At 46.6% G+C, this 19,539-nt stretch overlaps 1 protein-coding gene across 2 annotated transcripts in view; it reads right to left on the reverse strand.

Annotated features, from left to right (window-relative positions):
- PDE4B (phosphodiesterase 4B) overlaps positions 1 to 19,539 on the reverse strand; it is a 714,464-nt gene that overhangs the window by 242,003 nt on the left and 452,922 nt on the right. For both annotated transcript variants that reach the window (XM_078668953.1, XM_078668961.1), the window contains exon 5: positions 2,508 to 2,557. In XM_078668953.1, coding sequence (XP_078525079.1) covers positions 2,508 to 2,557 — 50 coding nt within the window. The remainder of the gene's footprint in view (positions 1 to 2,507; positions 2,558 to 19,539) is intronic.

A 19,539-nucleotide genomic window follows, 5' to 3' on the forward strand; every position in this document is an offset into this window, starting at 1 on the left:
AGAGGGACATTGAGTAGGGGCTTGCGGTAATGCACCTTTGAGACAGAATCTTCAAGGACTTCTGTCAGACTCAAGAGGAACATCTAGTCTATGGCTTTTGGTCAGGTGGTGGGTGGAAGTTTTGCACAAGTTAGAAATCCTTCTATTCCGCGCCTCCAAAAGAACTTCTAATGAGGCTATGCTTTTACTGACGGATGATGAGCACTGCACTCCATGTATGAGCCAACACATTTCCTTTAAGGTTACAGCAGTGGTGGCTTCTCCGCTACAGCGAAGAGCATCGCCCCGCTGCTCTCCAAGCAGTGTGAAAACTAAAACAAAAATGTTAATAACTAAGGTTATTATCATTTTCATTTCCCCTCCTAATGGGGTACGGGGCGGCTGGGCCAGGCTGGCCAGTGCAGGGAGCAGGGTACGAGTGTAAAGCACAGTTGCCTCTTCCCCACCAGGCTGCATTACACAGCTTGATGAAGAACATGAAAAGCCTCCAAGTCCCTGTCTGAGCACCGAACTACGGCACTCAGACAATCACAACACAGCTAAAGGCAGTGTTGTGATTGGACAGGGGCTTCTGGGAGGCTGGGAGCTTCCTATTGTGGGGCGGAGGAGATAGAGTGGAGGCGGAAGCACCTGACTGCATTCAGGTAAGTGAGTTTATTTTTATTTTTTTCATTCAGTCCTCCATTCTCCCCTCCCCAACCCCTACGCCCCACCACCCGTGCCTAATAGTGGCCGCTACAGTGTTACAGAGCACAGTCTGAGAGTTTTAAGGCCATAGCTGACTCTGACATGACAAGTTGTGTGTGTTACGATAGCATGGCATCAGTACTTAATTTGAGCCGTGAATGTGGCTGGGACCCACTAGCAGTAATTTTTGGGGGCCAGCGATTATTTTTCCTCATAAGACTTTGAGTAATAGAGAGAAAACACACCATACGAAGAGAAAGACAGAACACCCATGAAGAAGGGGGAAAGACAGGCATGAAAGAGAACCTACAAGAATGAGGTCAAGCGCCAGGGAGGTTCGGGTGGTGGATTAAAAAGACATGATTCCTTGAATCAAGACTAAAACGCATTGGTATTTGGCACCTAAAGCTTCCATAGTGTCGCTCTTGTGTCCCTGAGCAACAATATGGACCTGACACTCTATTCTTTTACAAATCAAGTCAAGCTCTCTGGTTAAACCTATTGAAGGCAGCATATTAAACAAGCTACACTCTCTTTTGTGTGTTTCAAGAATAGCGGTTATTTAATATCCTGATGTATACAAATATAATTTGTGCAACCCTATGTTTGCAAGCATTATGAAAACCATACTTATTTCTTTTGCTAACGCTTGTGTGATTTGAGTTTCCGTCTTGCTGTACACATTTTTTTGTTGATTATAGAGTTCTACTTTATTACTTCCTTCCATTATTGTTTTGGCCAGTATACAATGGGGATTTATTTATGTTGCATTGTTTGCTGTGTTTGCAGATGTTCCCCCAGCAGGTGTTTGCACATTACAAATAATTCACAATAAATTACAAGGCAGGTTTGTCTTTTTGGTTTCTTTTCCTCAGTTGGGGTGTAAGCCACAGGGTTAGAATCTAGAAGTATATATTTTATTTGTCAGATTACACTCCTACTGTTGTGCATAAGAGAAGAACTCTAGATCAGGAAGAACTACAAAAGAGGAAAGCAGGAAAAAAGGAGGCTCTTGGAGCCTCATTACAATGGTGGTAGGACTGCTACTGCCAGGCCATTGGTGGCGGTCCCACCACCATCGGACTCAATGGGCCTACCCGCCGCATTAACATGGTGGGCGGATGGAGGGTGGGCAGAGATACTGATCGCCACGTATCCACGGGCTCCTTCAGCCCGTCGGCCCGTTGCAGGGACTGCAATACGTACAACGGTGGCGGTGCCTGCCCTCCGATATGGGCCCTGGGGGTACCTATGGTGACTCTCTACATATCCCTGCACCATGTGGCAGGCACCGCATGGTGCCTGCCACATGATGCAGGGATATGTCTGATTATTTTTTTTTGTATTGCGGCGTGTGCTGCAGCCCGCAGCACACGCAGCATACGAAGAATACATAATGCGACCACCGTGAAGGCGGTTGCATTGTAATGCGGCAGCGGGAACTCTGACTCCTAGTTGGCTGCCCTGCTTCTGCGTCAGTGTCGCCCGCCCAACTCCATAATCAGGCCCTTAGTATGCAATAAAGTACTATTTGAGAATGGGGCAATAGCTTGCCTTGACCATGACCTGCACTTTGAGTTGTGCTCATTACACTTAAAGAGGCTGGTCATACATAGTGAAAGATGTTCAGCAGACTGTAAATTCATAAGCAGCGTAGGACAATGCACTCTTTAGTGTTACTATTCTATCTGTGCAGAATAAACTGAATATTTGTGTTTCCAAATCGCCAAAGAAAGACCAGACCTTTTGATAGCAACACATCTGTGATATTGTAGGACATTGGGGATATTTTATGTAAAAAAAAAACTTTTCCCACTAACCTTGAAGACTGACTCTTGCAATTGGTGGCTGACTTGCAACTGGAGACCTCCTGTGAAAGAGCAAAAATATAAATTTAATTTAGTGCACATTCAAAGTGTCTACTCAGTAAGTGTGAAGTGTTTAAATGGACATGGTCTAAGACTATTTCAGGAGAAAAGAAAACACTTGTATCCTGAAATTTTTAGTAAAACTGCCAATGTTCTAGAATGTGTGATTTTCTCAATAATAAACAAATTCTCGCTTTTAAAAGCACACAAACATTAAAAAAAACTAAAAGTCGAGTGATTAAAATTAAGCACATTTCCTTTCCCCTAGATATAAATATTGATTTTGTAGTACATCGTGATTCTAGATTAGATCATAAATTGGAGTAAATTGATCTGATTCTTCAGCAGAATATTGAATATGTAAAATTATGAGCTCCAACTAAAGTAGTACTATGGTATTGAATGTGGATTCTTAAAAACGGTCACCCTGTGTTTCAGTTTTAAGCAATTACCTTTATGCTACTCCTGACCTGTGGCATAGTGCTTCTACTTTAGCTGGATTTAAATATGTCAAGTACAGATCCTGAAGGAATTCTGGTGTGGAAAACTAAAGTACAATTCTGAGGTGTATAGTGTAACACCTGCATTTAGGATGTTAATAGTGCAGATTCAGGAATTATGAGTGGTACTCGGCTCCTGCACACATCCACCCCACTTTTCTAAATTAGTGTCCTGTATGTCACTTCTGTCCCAACTAATAAACATTTGTTTCACATTTGCTGACTTTGCGGTCAGCATCAACTGAGAATTACAGGCCCATTGTCTGAGACAATCTCGTTTTGTACTGTCTGAGAACAGAGTTATTAATAAAAAAACTAGAAAATAGAAGCAAATCCTGAATACTCAAATATATCAACCTTTATACAATTCTAAGATTATATAATTTTATTTTCGTGACTGACTTAAACACAAGAATACATACAATTTGAAGGCATTTTATTAGTAAGTAGACTAACTTTTAAGGGCCTCCTGTATGAAGGCTTTAGCTTTTGCAAAGTCTCCTGTTTGGTAAACGATAGAGATTGCGAATGCTAAAACCCCTTTCCAAATGTACTAAACCTATTTCGCAACCCATCAAAGGTTTTCTGAATCCCTAAACGGTTTTAGAGAAGGTTCCAAATAGCAGTTTGGATGGGGTGTATTTTGGGCATCAATTATATATAGCAGTGCTGACTCTGATATATCAATGCTTTGTAACCATAATCAGTCGCAAAAAACTGAAAAGTTACAGACTCCTCAATTGGTATGGTGACTGGCTCACAAAGGGGAAAATGTCCTCTTTGAATCACTTCCCCATTCAGAATCTTGAAATACGCTTGAGAGAGAGTAGGCATTGATCCATGTGACCACTATCAACTCTCAGTAAAATATTTTGGAAAAGAAAACATTTTGTTTCAAAAACTGTACAGTTTCCTTTAAGGAAAACAGGCAGCATTAAAAAAACACTTTTTTTAAACACTATCACAGACATGGTGGTCTACCGACCTTTATATATAGGTCTACTTGCAAAATACTATTCCATTTACAAAATGTTGGTGCACAATTTGCAACTACTTTTCACCAATGGAAATATTGTACATGATAAATGTTTTCTTCTGTCCCACTCACATTCTCCCAGGAGACTCTTCCATTCCTTCCTCTTCACGGATCCCCGAAGAGTTGAGGGAAGAGGTAGGCAGGCACGGGCAGTAGCATCAACTCAAGCCCTTTTTATTTTAATTTTATTTATTTTGACGGTTTTATAGAGCGCGAACAAGATCCTTGCGGATATCAGAGCGCTTTACATTAGATATGTCTAATTATACAAAACAAATAAATGCAGGTGAATCACGTATACATAACATCTCGTGCAAAGGAAAGCAGTAGGGTGCATAACAGGACATACCCGTTGAATCAAGTCAAGGGCAGATAAAGTGACTAGGATGTCTAGTTGTACCCTTGTCATAGTAAGGGTTACTAGTAAGGGAACGATTGATCTCAGAATTTATTTAGTCTATGGTCAGGTGAATTTTGCCATGAGAATTGCTTTTACTTCCTTTTTGAAAGATGCAGTAGAATTTCCACAGCATCTCCACAGACCCTAGGTACGTTTTGCAGGGAAAGACACTGCACTAACACTTCCATCCCTTTTCAGCCGCTACCCATGTCTTCAAAGACTCGGGAGCCAGTAGATGCTCATTGGAAGCATGGTGAATAGTTCATGCAAACTCAACACCACGATCAGTCGCTAGGTTTTGCTTTAGATATAGGATGGGGCATGAACCTTTTGTGGTAGATTATAAGGGAGGCAGGTGGCTGCATTCTTCTTTTCCAATTAGATAGCATAGGAGTTTTTTGTGTGAGAGGACGTTTAGAAAGGGAGTTGAAAAGGGAAGCAATTCGGAAGGACCCTGGCAATTAATTGCATCTCATTTGCGTCATGTCACAATTGGTGTTACTCAAGATAAGAGCAATGAGTGCTAACACTGGGTCTGATCCACAAAGTTCTTTTTCACACACAGTTGGTACTTATTTGAGTAAAAAACTGATCTGCGGAGAGAAATTATGTGATGCTGATTTGCACAATCTTGAACAGGGGACCTTTGTAGTGGATTCTACACCCTAACAATTTTATGGGCATTCTAGTAACAGCGGCCATGCCACGTATGGTGTGCACTCACAAAAGTAATTAACTAGTGGGTATTCCAAAACATTTATTCAGGTTGTTTCGCACGCTCATAAAACATGCAAATGTACTCCTCTGTGAAGTTAGCTTTATTTAAAGGACCAGTAAGGAAAGGGTAGTTTTACAAGGATTCAATGGAGACGGTTTCTTCAGGTAGAAACACGTTTTCTCCAGAGAGCAGAAAATTAAAAGAGAAATGTGCTTTTGCACATTGCCTCAATGCATACTCCGCCAGGTTTCCTTTAATTGCAGGGATATAGTTTTGCATGTCTACATACAGGCTGGTGAATTTGGCTATCTAAATCTTGGATCTTTGCATTGTAGGTGCATCTGTTTTTGTTAATTAATGTCTAATTCTAGACCACTTTTCTTCTGTTCTAACATGCACAATGTATCAAACTGTTATAAAAACATTATTTCACAGCCCTGCGAGACATTTTGTACCTCCAAGTTGGCAGAGTACAATGTTGCTTTACTATTAGGTTTCTTTGCAAGGATTTTGCCAGGTAACCATTAATAGTAGACAGTAGGCAGAATATTACCCTAAACTAAACATTTCATGACTGAAGCTTGGACGGCTAATTTAAGGCCTTCCTTTGGTAAGATAGGCTTGAGGCTAGGCAGAATTTTTAGTTGGATCTGATGTTCATTATGCTCTGTTTGGCATGGCGGTTTTGGAGTAAAGGCTAGTGAACCTTGCAGGCAAGAGATTCTACTGAGTTGATCATTTTTTGTGAAAGACGAATGTCCTTCATTTGATTTTTCTCATCAGTTGGAAGTTTCTAGCCTTTGATGTGGGAAAGGAGAAATCTAGTCTTCAACTGTAGTTATGTTTTAGTTTTGGAATTTCTTTAAGAGTGAAGGTGAGCGCATTTGATCTGCGTATATAGAAGAGTATTATCCACATGTTGCAGAAAGGAGAAATAACCTGTTTTGTAATACATCACCTAGTGATTCCTCATAAAGTTTGAAATGTAAGGTGGTGAGAAGGAGTCCTTTGAGGCTTTGCTAGGATTAGAGACAGAATTTACCCCTTTGATGTATTGGCATCTGTCACAAAGATAGGGTGTGAACCATTTGAACACCTGTTCTGCTGCTTGGGAGTTTTGGGAGGGTTTATGATTAACAACACCAAAGGAATCTGATAGGTTGATAAGAATCAGGAGGTAGGAGCTTCTGGTATTGAAGACACAAACACCACCATTCACAGTTTTGGGCGTGGAGGTTTCATGCTATTAATGTGGATTATTGCAGATGCTATAATTTCAAAGTATGAAAAGGTATCCCTCTTTCTAGTTAAGTGATACCTGTTTCAGCTGCCCTAGCCTGTCACAGGTTTCCCTTTGCTGACAACCAATTATCCATGTGCAGAGAATGAATTACACAGTGCATCTTCAGTTACATAGTCAACAGCACCTGATTTATTGCAATGCATTGTTGTTGGATTCTTCTAAATATCTGATAAGGATACTCCAGAGAATCCAGTCAATTGCGGCCAAGCTGGCGCTAATTAAACCACGCCAGTCCTCAGCGTCTCATGCCTTGGCCGAGCTCCACTGGCTCCCAGTTAAGCAGAGGGTACTATTCAAATCAATGTGCATAGTCTTCACGGCTCTGTATGGCATTGGGCCCAAGCCATTACAGAGCAGATTTGAGTGGTATGTCCAACCACGTAATCTTTGTTCCTCCTCATTAAACTGGTGGGAGTATCCAGGTTTAGAAGATCTAGATCTGGAGGAAGAGCTTTCAGTATTGCAGCAGCTTCGGCTTGGAACAATCTTAGACAATCTTAGACAGATAGGTAATCTGCTGCAGTTTGGAAAGAAGTTGCAGACCTGGCTCTTTCCCACGGCGTAAGTATATGGCCATGAATTTCTCATCCTTCCATTGACCCTGTTCTCGTTACTACACTCAAGGTTAATTGATCTCACGTGTTCAAGGATACCCGTAGAGTCACAGGGCGCTCTATAAATGCAAAATACAATACAATACACCTGTGTCTCATCAGGTTTTGCCACAGAGCATGCAGTATGGATTTTAATTGGGTCAGATGGTAAACCACTTTGATATAATCTGGTCAGCTCTGTTCCTGGACCGAGGTACTTGCCAGTCCAACAACAAGTGGCTGCAAATGCTTCCAGAGTGATGTTGATGGTGGATAGGACTAGTAAGAGAAGATCGTAAGCTCACACGGTACCTCACTGATCTAGCCATCAATTTGTGCTCTTTTGATGATGCGTTCTCTATCCATTGCTCAAACTCTACCGATTATTAATGAGGATATCCAGTGTAGCAGAAACACAGTTCTCTCTGCCCAGCCCTGCATTTCTAGCAATCACCACCAAATGCATTCCAGAATGTTCCTTTGTTTTATGTCCACATGGGGTTTGAGTCCTATTGTGGCTGCATTCACCCAATGGCTCCTTTGTTGATGAGTTGACCTTGGGAGGGGAGGTCACAGCCCCCATGTCAGGAGTAACAGCCAAGAAAGCATTTAGCTCTCGGGCTTCAGCAAGGCAGTTTTCCATATTTTTCTTTCTACAAATACCGATGAATATGATTTAGTGAAGAGGGTCTGTAACACTTGCTCATGGGAGTCGAGGGGTTACGTTGTCACATGTGCATATGTCTCAGTGGCATAACGAAACTTGAAGGGGTCCCCTGCCCAGTGCATGGAGGGGCCCTCTCCGGACTCACTCAGGAGCTGTTAGGCCAGGCTACTGTGTTGAAGGGGCCCCATGGACCTTGGGACCACCCACACCGCATGGGCTGTGGGGCCTTTGCTAAGCCACTGATGTGGCTGCTGACTATACCTAATGCCAAGTGCCACTATGAGCTGCCAATCAATCACGTAATTCCAGGATCATAAAACAGCCTGGTGGTTGAGTAACAAATGCACCCCACAAGCAACATCAACCCTGATGGTAGTACAGCCACAGTGCATCTTTGGTAGTTGATGACCTGCCATGTCCCCCAAGTCCTCCCCCTGTCTCCACCTGCACTACAGTCACAACTTCATTTTTGCTTCTGGCCTACATTTTCAGCACGGTGTTGATTTAAACATCTGCTTCTGGTGATTCAGGCGGTGCAGTTTCATAATGGTAAAAACGCCAACTGCAAGGCAGGATCAGGACAGGACCCTTTGCCCAATAGTGGGACTTCAAGTGGGCAGTATTTCTCCACTGCTTTCAAAATTCTCCCCTTGTTGAGGGAAATACCATTTGTGGATGCAAAGGGAAACCTATTGGTGGATGAGAAATTAATTAATTGTATAGTTGCAGTGCTTAATTTGTAAAGAAAAATATATAACAAGGTATAGAGAGCAGAGGGATTTTATCCACTTGAGTGGACGGAAGGGTACTCCCGTTCCCCTGGATAGGTAACTATTTAACAAATTGAGGAGTACCACCAAAGATGAGGCTACGCAGCCGATATTGGTGGAATGAGACACTAGTGCGAAAGAAGAAGTCCTTCCTTGTTTTTAGGAACCCCTCACTCACCGACCTGGTCGGTGACATGCTTCATCATCGGGGCCACCTCGACAGCCGAGTGCCGCCAAGGTGTGCTGCGACACCTGGAATACAGTGGAGCGGGTATGTGAATGATGAATGTGAAAAAAGGAAAAAAGTCAGTGAGTTAAAAATTGTCCTGGTATGACTTATCAAATATTATTTATTCCAAGGCTACTGGACAATATTAAAAACAGTGTGTGTTGATACAATAAAGGCTTTAATAGGACCTAGTGTATCTATAGTATGTGTAGGTCTACATGTTTCAAACCAGAGTGGGAGTTACCGGTTTTTCTTCAGGACCAAAAGGATGTAAAAGGAGTTGGGTGGTCAAGGTACACTAACACCCTGCCATACCTGCAACCCTTTCAGGACCCTAAGTAGCGAAATTGCTAAGTGGGTAAGAATAAATTGTAACCCAAAAAGTGGTTACTATAAAATAGCAAAAACCTGGGAAAGAAAAGAGAGGATTATAAATCACAAAGATTCTTTACATGCCTGTAACGTAGTGAAGTGACGTAGTCCGCTCTATCTCTGAATCATTCCACATTCATTTAATGCGAGGTATCCATAGTGTGGTTTATCTGCATGAATTCTAAATAGGAGCTAATTGATCCTGAGGGGCACACCTATCAATATGGGTGTGAGGGTGAAAACGCACATATAATCCTATATTTTAAGCCAGTCTTACACAAGCTAGTTTGTGCGTGCCTAAGTCATGATTCTGTATGAATAGTGCCAGGGATTACCGACGTGCTAATGTGTCAACTTGATCCAGAGTCACATACAACACAAGACAAACAACACTTAACACATATATTGTTCATATATATTGCCCCGTGCAGCGAGCATTTCTCCATTACGGAGTGAGCATTTTATGGCAATATATGTGTTAAGTGTTGTTTGTCTTGTGTTGTATGTGACTCTGGATCAAGTTGACACATTAGCACGTCGGTAATCCCTGGCACTATTCATACAGAATCATGACTTAGGCACGCACAAACTAGCTTGTGTAAGACTGGCTTAAAATATAGGATTATATGTGCGTTTTCACCCTCACACCCATATTGATAGGTGTGCCCCTCAGGATCAATTAGCTCCTATTTAGAATTCATGCAGATAAACCACACTATGGATACCTCGCATTAAATGAATGTGGAATGATTCAGAGATAGAGCGGACTACGTCACTTCACTACGTTACAGGCATGTAAAGAATCTTTGTGACTTATAATCCTCTCTTTTCTTTCCCAGGTTTTTGCTATTTTATAGTAACCACTTTTTGGGTTACAATTTATTCTTACCCACTTAGCAATTTCGCTACTTAGGGTCCTGAAAGGGTTGCAGGTATGGCAGGGTGTTAGTGTACCTTGACCACCCAACTCCTTTTACATCCTTTTGGTCCTGAAGGAAAACCGGTAACTCCCACTCTGGTTTGAAACATGTAGACCTACACATACTATAGATACACTAGGTCCTATTAAAGCCTTTATTGTATCAACACACACTGTTTTTAATATTGTCCAGTAGCCTTGGAATAAATAATATTTGATAAGTCATACCAGGACAATTTTTAACTCACTGACTTTTTTCCTTTTTTCACATTCATCATTCACATACCCGCTCCACTGTATTCCAGGTGTCGCAGCACACCTTGGCGGCACTCGGCTGTCGAGGTGGCCCCGATGATGAAGCATGTCACCGACCAGGTCGGTGAGTGAGGGGTTCCTAAAAACAAGGAAGGACTTCTTCTTTCGCACTAGTGTCTCATTCCACCAATATCGGCTGCGTAGCCTCATCTTTGGTGGTACTCCTCAATTTGTTAAATAGTAATTTGTAAAGAAAACATAAGTGCCAGGGTTCTCATCAGGAGGCCACTGCAGTGTGCACCACACATTGCGCCTTCCAGTGCTGCCAATGATAGAAACAACACAACTACTAACCATCACACTTCTACAAGTGTGACTATTCAGACTATTCCAGGCCCCCATAGCTGTAAGAACGGCTTTGGTAGCAGGCAATAGTTATTTATAATGTATATTGATTTAATAGTTAACTGTTTTTGTGGTCTTCTCTAAATTAGACAGACAGCGCCATCTTGTGGCAGACTGTCATAAGCACCGGTGTTGACAATTAAGTGCCAGTGCAGAGCACCGAAAACCAGCGGCTCAAATTAAGCACTGGATAGCTGGGCTATCTGACTAATTTGGGACACATCTTTTTTTCCTATTTGATCATATCTGTCTGCACCCACAAAGATTATGAGGCATCAGCACCATTCAAACATGATGGTAAGTTTAGGAAGACATATTGATATATTGTGGAATGTGAGCCATCCTCGTGAGCCACGTGTTGTTGAATAAATCAGAGATACTGAAGGCACCACCACTCTAAGGCTGGTAGTGCAAGATCATGCATACTCCCATATTCTTGAGCAACACACAGATGTAGTAGGAGACAAGAGGGAAGAAATTCCACATGGTTATCGAATCCACTTAATTGACAAATGGATATGCCTCAATATTTTCACACTTAAGACTCACCACATCACTTGGGTACTGCACGTTTAATTTTTAGGCATTTCGTATTACAGTATGTCTTTGCATATTCTCTTTTTTAGTGTAATGGCATTTCTTCCCCCTCTTGTTTGGGGACAAATATGCAGCTGTGTCGGGCACATCCCCTCGCCATCTCACCAGGCGTCTTTTATTACAGTGCCTTCAAAAGTGGATTCCGGTTTTCCATTTATAAATACATTGATTGGTTAATTAATTCACTCATTCATGAGTGTCAGTGGTGGTGTGGCATGCTCAACACAGGTCATTGGCCAAGCACAAGGGCCAACCTGTGGTCAGCTATTGCTGCATTATACAGTCTATCCGACAGCAGCAGGCTGTAGAGCAAAGGCTCAACCCGTGCAAATCTATATTATCGTCTCATCTCATCAGTGGAGGCATTCTGGACTTCATCTCATTCTGAGAGGCGGCCGCCATCTTGAAAGCACTCAAGTTTAGTCAGTTCAGCAGCGTGGACAGATTGCACTGTTTTCCATTCAGCTTCTGAATCATAAACAACGTGTGCCTTTTGGACTTTCACTTGCAGGTTTAAGAACAGGTACAGCAACCTTACTGCACGAGTATTTGCATGAGAACTTAACCTATGTCCTCAAAATGTTCACGGTTTGTTCCTTTTGGAACCGGACTCGGGCACCTTTGAGTGTCAGAGGTCAACAAAGGTAGAGCAGCACTCAGTGGGTCAGAAATGTGTGACAGTCGGCATGACACATTAGACTAGCATTTCAGAACCTTAGACCCAGAGTTCACGCTCCGGAAATTGCCAGCATTTTTCTTGGATATGGGAATAATGAAGTAGTCGAAGTTACCCCATAAGGCTGCCCTACGAAATGGGAAATGACCCTGAGAATCAGTATTGGAGACACGTTGTGGTGCACTGTTATGAAAGTAGAGGGCCTCACATTTAGGGTAAAACCAGAGGTAAGCAACATATTGAAAAGCCCTTCGAGTTGCTAACAACAGAGTAGAATTCTAAGGCCTATTTCCAGGAATTTTCGGGGATTACTTGCTAAATAATATTTGGGTACATTAATTTAATCAGTTCGTTTTAGACACCTGAATTAGCTCTCGAACAAAAGCAGATGGTGCGTGGCTGGCTGTGTTAAATTTTCTTTCAGCTGATTTGGCCCTACAGCTCTAGAACCCAGCCCTGAAACTGCTCTGCTTATTTGCTTCAGCTATTACAATAGTAATGCACTAACTATTAAGCAACCATTCCACCTTCGCCATGAATCCAGCCTATAATAGCACAAATACCCAGACCAAGCTGGACTTTTTGCCAACTCCGCCCTCCCAATTTCATGAAACATGTGCATGGTAATTGCTAAGAGCAATTACCATCCACAACAATGCCTAACAAAGCAATGCATGCCTCGATTCCAAGCTGCCTTCCATGGTCGCTCATTCGAGGGTCAGGCGGTTTCCAGCAGAGGCGGCTCCTCCGCTATGGCGGTGGAGCATCGGCCCACTGTTAAGTGGTAGCAGATTTAAACACATGAGAAAGAAAATGATAATAAAAATGTTTATTATCATTTTATTTTTCATCTGACTTGCAGGCTGCCAGCAAGCCGAAACATAGGATGGGGCAGGGGCATCCAATCTGATGTCAACAGCTTGCAGTAGGGAGGAGGAGTGGTGGGCACTACTAAGTGTGCACGTCGGTCTGGTCGGCCGTCTTAGGGCGGTCAAACCAACATGCGCACTTAGCATTTCTGCAACCCGAGCTGTGTTGCACAGCCAGGTGGAGAAAAGTTCCAGGCTCCCAGGCACTGGCTGAGCAGCAAACCAGGCTGCTCAGACCAATCCCAGGCTCCTCTCTGAGAGCAGCGTCAGGATTGGCATCTGGGAACCTGAGCAGTGTACCCCAGCCCTGGACTGCCGCAGTCGAGGATCTGGAGAGGAGCAAGGTCAAGGACGCAGCAGCAGGTAATTTCTGTTTTATATTTTTTTTAGTTAATTTTTTTGTCTGTGTTTTTGTCATTTTTGTATTACCCCGCGCTGCCCTACCACTTCCGAGCAGCCGCCACTGGTTTCCAGATGCACATGCCAGTGCACAAGTGCCCACAACCTTTTTTGGGGGGACCTCTAGCTTGCAGGCTAGGAAGCCAGCCCTACCCTTCAATTGTCGAGGGTCCTTTGGGACCACCCAGAGATGACGAGCAGTAGTGTCACAATTTAAAGCAGTGTAGAGCATCAGCTCTGTACCTTCTGGGGCTGCTTGCCTGCTTATTAATCAATCTGAGGCTGCCCCACCCTTTCTCGTCATCAGAGGTGTGGTGTGCGAGGTCAGGGCCTCGCACGTGGATGATGTCAGGCAATAACTGGACACAGAGACGGGTTACTAGCTGGTGCCGGAAAGACCCCGAGCGGTCTTCCGCCCGTTTATTTATACCTCGGGACGCCGCCCCGAGGGTGTATGGCTGCGTGTAAAGTATTGTTACATTGTATGATTGAGGCCGGGTGGCTCTCTACATCTCTCCTTCAATTTAGTTGGATACAACCAGTTAGGTGAGGGCTAGGGTGACGCCCAGGCGAAGTCTCTTAGTCTCTGACTTGGCCCCGGATTGGGCCTCAGGTGGTATCGGTTGTTGCGGCCAACTGGAGAGCTAGCAACCCCAGCCGGGGTTACATTCACACTTCTCGTCGGAGACGGGGTTTGAGTCGCAGGGCCTGGAGGTTCGTTCTGGTGGTTGTCATTTTCCTCCCGTCTCTGTGGGCTCCGCGGAGGAGCGGGAGCCCCCGCTCCCCTTCCGTCTTCATTGTGGACCTCTATCTCAGGTGGTGCGACATCAATGATGTTTTCAGGATGTCCGTCCGGCTCCCTCACTCTTTTGAAGCAGGATACGTTCCTGGTTACTGTCTGATGGCCGCGGCGCGCGGTCACCATGGTCCCTTGTACCTTTTCCACTCTCCACCTCTCTGGTTCGTACGGGGTCCGAAACTTCCACCCCGGATGACGGTCATGGACCACCACACAGTCCCCTTCTCGTATTGTTGGCGGCACTGCATGTCTTGTCACGCTCGCCTTCTGGTTAGTCACGCTTCTGCGTGACTGAATGGCTTCACTGTCTCTCTCTTCGGGTGCCCAGGTGGATGCTGACGGTATATTGCCTCGGGGCGCTCTTTTGAATAACTCATGTGCCGGGGCACACTTGGTGGTGCTGTGTGGTGTCTGCCTGTTGGCACTTAGAAATTGGTCTAGGGCAACTTCTGGATCAGTTCCATTATCTACTGCAATCCTGAGTGCTCTATTAATGGTTCTCATCAGTCTTTCTACTTCCCCATTCGCTTGAGGCCATAGCGGTGTTATTTTCCGGTGTCGTATTCAGAGGCTGTCGAGGTAGGCTTGGAATTCCCGGCCTTGAAATGGTGGTCCGTTGTCCGATTTTATTTCCTCTGGGAGTCCCATCGTTGCGAAAATTCGATCTAGAGCTTTTCTGACTTGAGGAAATGCAGTCGACGGGACGATCTCAACCATGGGGAACTTCGAGAACGAGTCCACCACTACCAAGGTGTGACGACCATCCGGGAAGCTTCCAAAATCGATGCTTAGGTGAGTCCATGGGTTCTGGGGTGCGTCCTCTGTGATGACAGGGGCAGGCGCTTGATCGCCCCCTGTGATTGCGCAAGCATGGCATGACCTGACCATTTCATCCACCATGTTGTCCATGGCCGGGAACCAGACCTTGTGTCGTAGTCTTGCTTTTGTTTTGGCCATGCCTTGGTGGCCTACATGCGCTATGGTTAGCATATGCTTTTGAAGGCTCTCAGGCACCACAATGAGATGGCCCCGAAGCACGACCCCTTCGTTTCCTACGCTAAATTCGTGTCGGATCTGCCACATCTGTTGTCGTGCATGGCTCACCTCTGGTCGTAGACCCTGAGCTCCGTCTAGGAATCTGGCCCAGCTGTTGTCTGCGAGAGCTCGCTTCACTCGCGATAGTGTTTCATCCTCATTGGTGGCCTCGCCTATCTCCTGGAGCGAGAGCGATTCTGGGCACGCCGCTTGAGTTATCATGTGGACGAATTCCTCAACTCCTTGTCCGTCGGTAAGTGGGAGTGCTTTCTTTGTCACATCCGGGTGTCTGGACAGATAGTCTGCGGGGTTGTGGGCTCCAGGGCGAAATATCAGGGTGAAGTTGTAGCCTTGAAGTTGGACCGCCCACCTCTCGATGCGCGGAGGCGTGAGCCTGGCGGAGCCAGCGAAGAGTGGCAGCAGTGGTTTGTGATCAGTCACAACAGTGAAGTCTTGGCCGCACAGGTATAGATGAAAGTGCTGGCATGCCCATTTGATGGCCAGGGCCTCTCGCTCGATTTGAGCATACCTGGTCTCCGTGTCAGTGAGCGCCTTGCTAGCGTAGGCCATGGGCTACCACTCGTCCTTGCCGTATTCTTGCAGCAGCACGGCACCCAACCCGACTGGGCTCGCGTCTACAATAAGCTCTGTCTTTCTTTTTGGTTGAAAAAACGCCATCACGGCCCTGTCAAGGAGGCTCGCCTTGATGTCTTGGAACGCTTGGTTCGCCTGGTAAGTCCATTCCCATTCCTGATCTTGACGCGTGAGCGCCCTCAGGGGTTCTGCCAGGGCGGCCAGGTTGGGGATGAATCGGCCACAGTAGGTGGCCATGCCGAGAAAGCTCCGCACTTCGGATGGGTTTCGTGGGGTGCTCGCATTCTGTATGGCCTCTGCCTTTTTCGGGTCTACTTTTAGGCCGTCCCTGGTGAAAGTATATCCGAAGAAATCGACCGCTTCCTGGTAGAAGGCGCACTTTTCCTTGTGTAAGGTTAGTCCTTGGTCCGCCAACCTTTGCAGTGTGGCTCGCAGATGAGCGTGGTGTTCCTCCAGCGTGTTCGAGTAGATGAGTATGTCGTCACTCAGGTTGATGACCCCGCTCAACCCTGACAGTACCTCTCTGATGGCGTTTTGAAATACCTCCGCAGCAGAAGAAACCCCAAAACTTAGCCTCTTGTATCTCCGGAGCCCGACGTGAGTTGAAAAAGTTGTTATATATCGGCTCTCCGGTTCGAGCTCCAATTGGTGGTATCCCGCGTTGAGATCTAACTTGGTGAACCACTTGGCTCCATTTAGGTCGGCGACAATGTCGTCCATTGTCGGCGTGATATGGCGCTCACGTTTTACAGCCGCGTTTGGAAGTCTCATATCTACGCATAATCTGATGGCGCCAGGCTGCTTGGTTTTCGGTGCCACGACCAGGGGTGACACCCAGGGGGTTGGTCCGGAAACCTTTTCGATTACTCCGAGGTCCTCCAGTCGTTTGAGTTCAGCCTCCACTTGTGGTCTTAAATTGAACGGTACCCTCCGGGGCCTTAATGCGACTGGGCGCACTGTGGTGTCAATATGTAGTCGTACCTTCTTTCCTTTTAGTTTCCCTAGGCCGCTGAAGAGTGACGGAAATTCTTGTAGGATGTTGTCTGCGTGTGATTGGTGGACCTGGTTGGCAAAGAATACTAGTCCTAGATCTTCAGCCGTGTGACAGCTGAGGAGTGTGCCCTTTTTCCCTTCCGTGATGTGGAATCGAGCTTCAGTTGAGTAATCGCCGTTGACTATGACGGTGCTGATGACTCCTCTCAGGGGTAGGGGGTCGGTGCCCCCGTACGTGTATATGCGCGCGCTGGATGGTGCCAGCGTTGGTTTGGGCGACATCTTCTCATATTGTTCAGAGTCCATCACGTTCACCGACTCTCCAGTGTCTATGAGCGCTCGCATTTCGGTCCCTTCTACTGACACGGTGCACATGGGTGGAGTCCTTCGTCTTGTGGAAACTCTACTGACGTAAGATATTACATACACCTCATCATCCTCATCATCCTCGTAGTATGGTCTCCTTTCCTGGGCCTGGCTGTCTGGGGGAGGACGTTCTGATTCCAGCGATAACTGTCTCACTCTTTGTGTTACCGACCTCCTTCCAAATCCTCCTCGGGCTCTCGGGGCGTTGGGCCTGTATCGTCCATCCTGACACACTACTGCAAAGTAGTTCATGCGCCCGCACTTCAGGCAGGTTTTTCCTTTTGCGCTGCATGTGACGTTCGTAGGGTGTCCCTCCCCACAATATGCACATTGAGCGTCTCGCGACTGCCACTGTCGCGGGCGATTGTTCTGCGGCCGTCTCTGTAGTGCGTCCACCCTTTCTTCCTTGATCGGCGCCAACTTGGGGGAATCCGAACGCACCATCGGTGATCGCAGCGCCGTTTCCATCTCTTCTGCCCTTGCGTCCGAGAGTTTGTGTGATCGAGCGAGGATGAGTATCTCGTCCAGGGAGATTCCCGGTTGCCTAAGGATCAGCTTTCTGAGTAGTTTAGACCGACAACCCACGATGATTTGATCCCGTATCTCCTCCCTCGGGGCGGTGAGAGGGCAGCTCACGGCCAAACGGCGCAGTCTTGCGTAGTACATGTCCATCGACTCTGTCTCCGTTTGCCACGCCCTCTTGAATTTGAACTTCTCGAAGTCCAGATTTAGTTGGGGGTCAAAGTGTGCATTGAGGGCGTTGACCGCCGCATCGTAGTCATCTTCTTCGCCCGTGTTCGGTAAGGTCTCAGATAGGTCATAAATTTCGGGGCCTCCATACAGGATGAGGAGAGACCTCATGACTGTGCTGTCAGTTTCCCGGGTTCCCTTGAAGTACAAATTGAGGCGGCCCAGCCACGCCTTCCATCGGGGAGCCGCCGTCGCCGGGTCAGCCGTTTCGCTAAAAGGCGGGAGAGGAGCCACTCCAGTGTGGGCATGACTGGTCACCTGCGGCCTCACGATGAGCTGCTGGGCTGGCCCTGCGGGTCCAGGGTTTGTGGCAGGTGCTGCCTGCGCAGCGCCCTGCGATGCGTCAGTCATCGCGCCTTAAAAGAGCACGTGTGAGCCTGGGGAATCCTGGGAGGAGACCGGGCACCGGGCAGATGCAGGTATGGGGAAAGAAAAGAATTTGATGTAGGTGAATCCCTGCCTTAGTGAGGCTATGATCATGCACACCAGCCCTTGAAAACGATCAACAGCACTTGATCCTTGTAAGCGCCAATGCTTGTTTGTTGCTGAGGGGAGGATGCCTCTTCTGACTCCCTGGCGCGCAGGCAGGGAAACGGCACTGTGGCAGGTCCCACGCCGGTGAGAAGGTGCAGGGCAGGGCAGCCAGATCAGCCCTGGAGCAGACGTGCACCGTCGCTCGTCTTCGCCCCTCCCCCACCGGGGCAGCGCGCGGCAGGCGGCGCGCTAAGCTGAGGCCTAGAGCTCGCTCAGACAGGGGGGGCCAAGCTAGGCCGCGGAAGCGCCGTGCAGGCGTGACGTCAGAGAGCGCACTCACCGGATCGGAGCACGCGCCGAGTCCCGCCGGCTGAACACGCTCCCAACTGGGAGGCGCGTGGGCGGGTCTCGGGCAGGCGTGGGCAGCAGTGGTCACAGCGGAGGTGCAAGCTGCGAGGCGGGCAGCGCCGGCGATCTCCGCAGTCGGATCACGGCCAGGTGAGCGATCGCACACACGCCGCAGCTGAGAGGGGCACAGCACGCGCGGGGGCAGTACCGGCCTCGTCGCCAGTGTGGTGTGCGAGGCCAGGGCCTCGCACGTGGATGATGTCAGGCAATAACTGGACACAGAGACGGGTTACTAGCTGGTGCCGGAAAGACCCCGAGCGGTCTTCCGCCCGTTTATTTATACCTCGGGACGGGCCCGCCCCGAGGGTGTATGGCTGCGTGTAAAGTATTGTTACATTGTATGATTGAGGCCGGGTGGCTCTCTACAAGAGGGTGGAGTGGAGTCAGCAAGCAAAGTGGAACACGTGTTTGGGACTGCTTTTATTCATTCCAGGTTTCTGGGAGTTAACATAGGAAATCAATGTTTCGGAACACCTGCCCCATTTTTTCTTGACCCTCGCTTGATAGATCAATGCAAAACATTCCATGAAGGAGCCAAGGTGAATGAACATTTTTGGGAAAAGTTTGTGCAGATTCGTCAAACTACGGCTGTTATCAGTGAAACAAAAAAGGTCGTAAGGGTTTTTTTAATAGGTTTTAGGGAAGGAAAGTGTTAAACGGTAATAACGGCTGTTTTAGTGTTCAGGGATGGGCACCAATATAGTATCGATGTAAAGCTCCCACAAAGGTAAACAGCACACTGTAATGACACTCAAGATGTGATTGCTGCGATGTAATATATCGGGATATGGCGTTTATACCAGTATGTTCTTATGTTTAAAACATAATCAGAATATATAGGACCAGCACCTTGCTAC

Source organism: Lissotriton helveticus, chromosome 1_2 (genome assembly GCF_964261635.1).
Source record: "Lissotriton helveticus chromosome 1_2, aLisHel1.1, whole genome shotgun sequence".
In the NCBI taxonomy this organism is placed as follows: domain Eukaryota; kingdom Metazoa; phylum Chordata; class Amphibia; order Caudata; family Salamandridae; genus Lissotriton; species Lissotriton helveticus.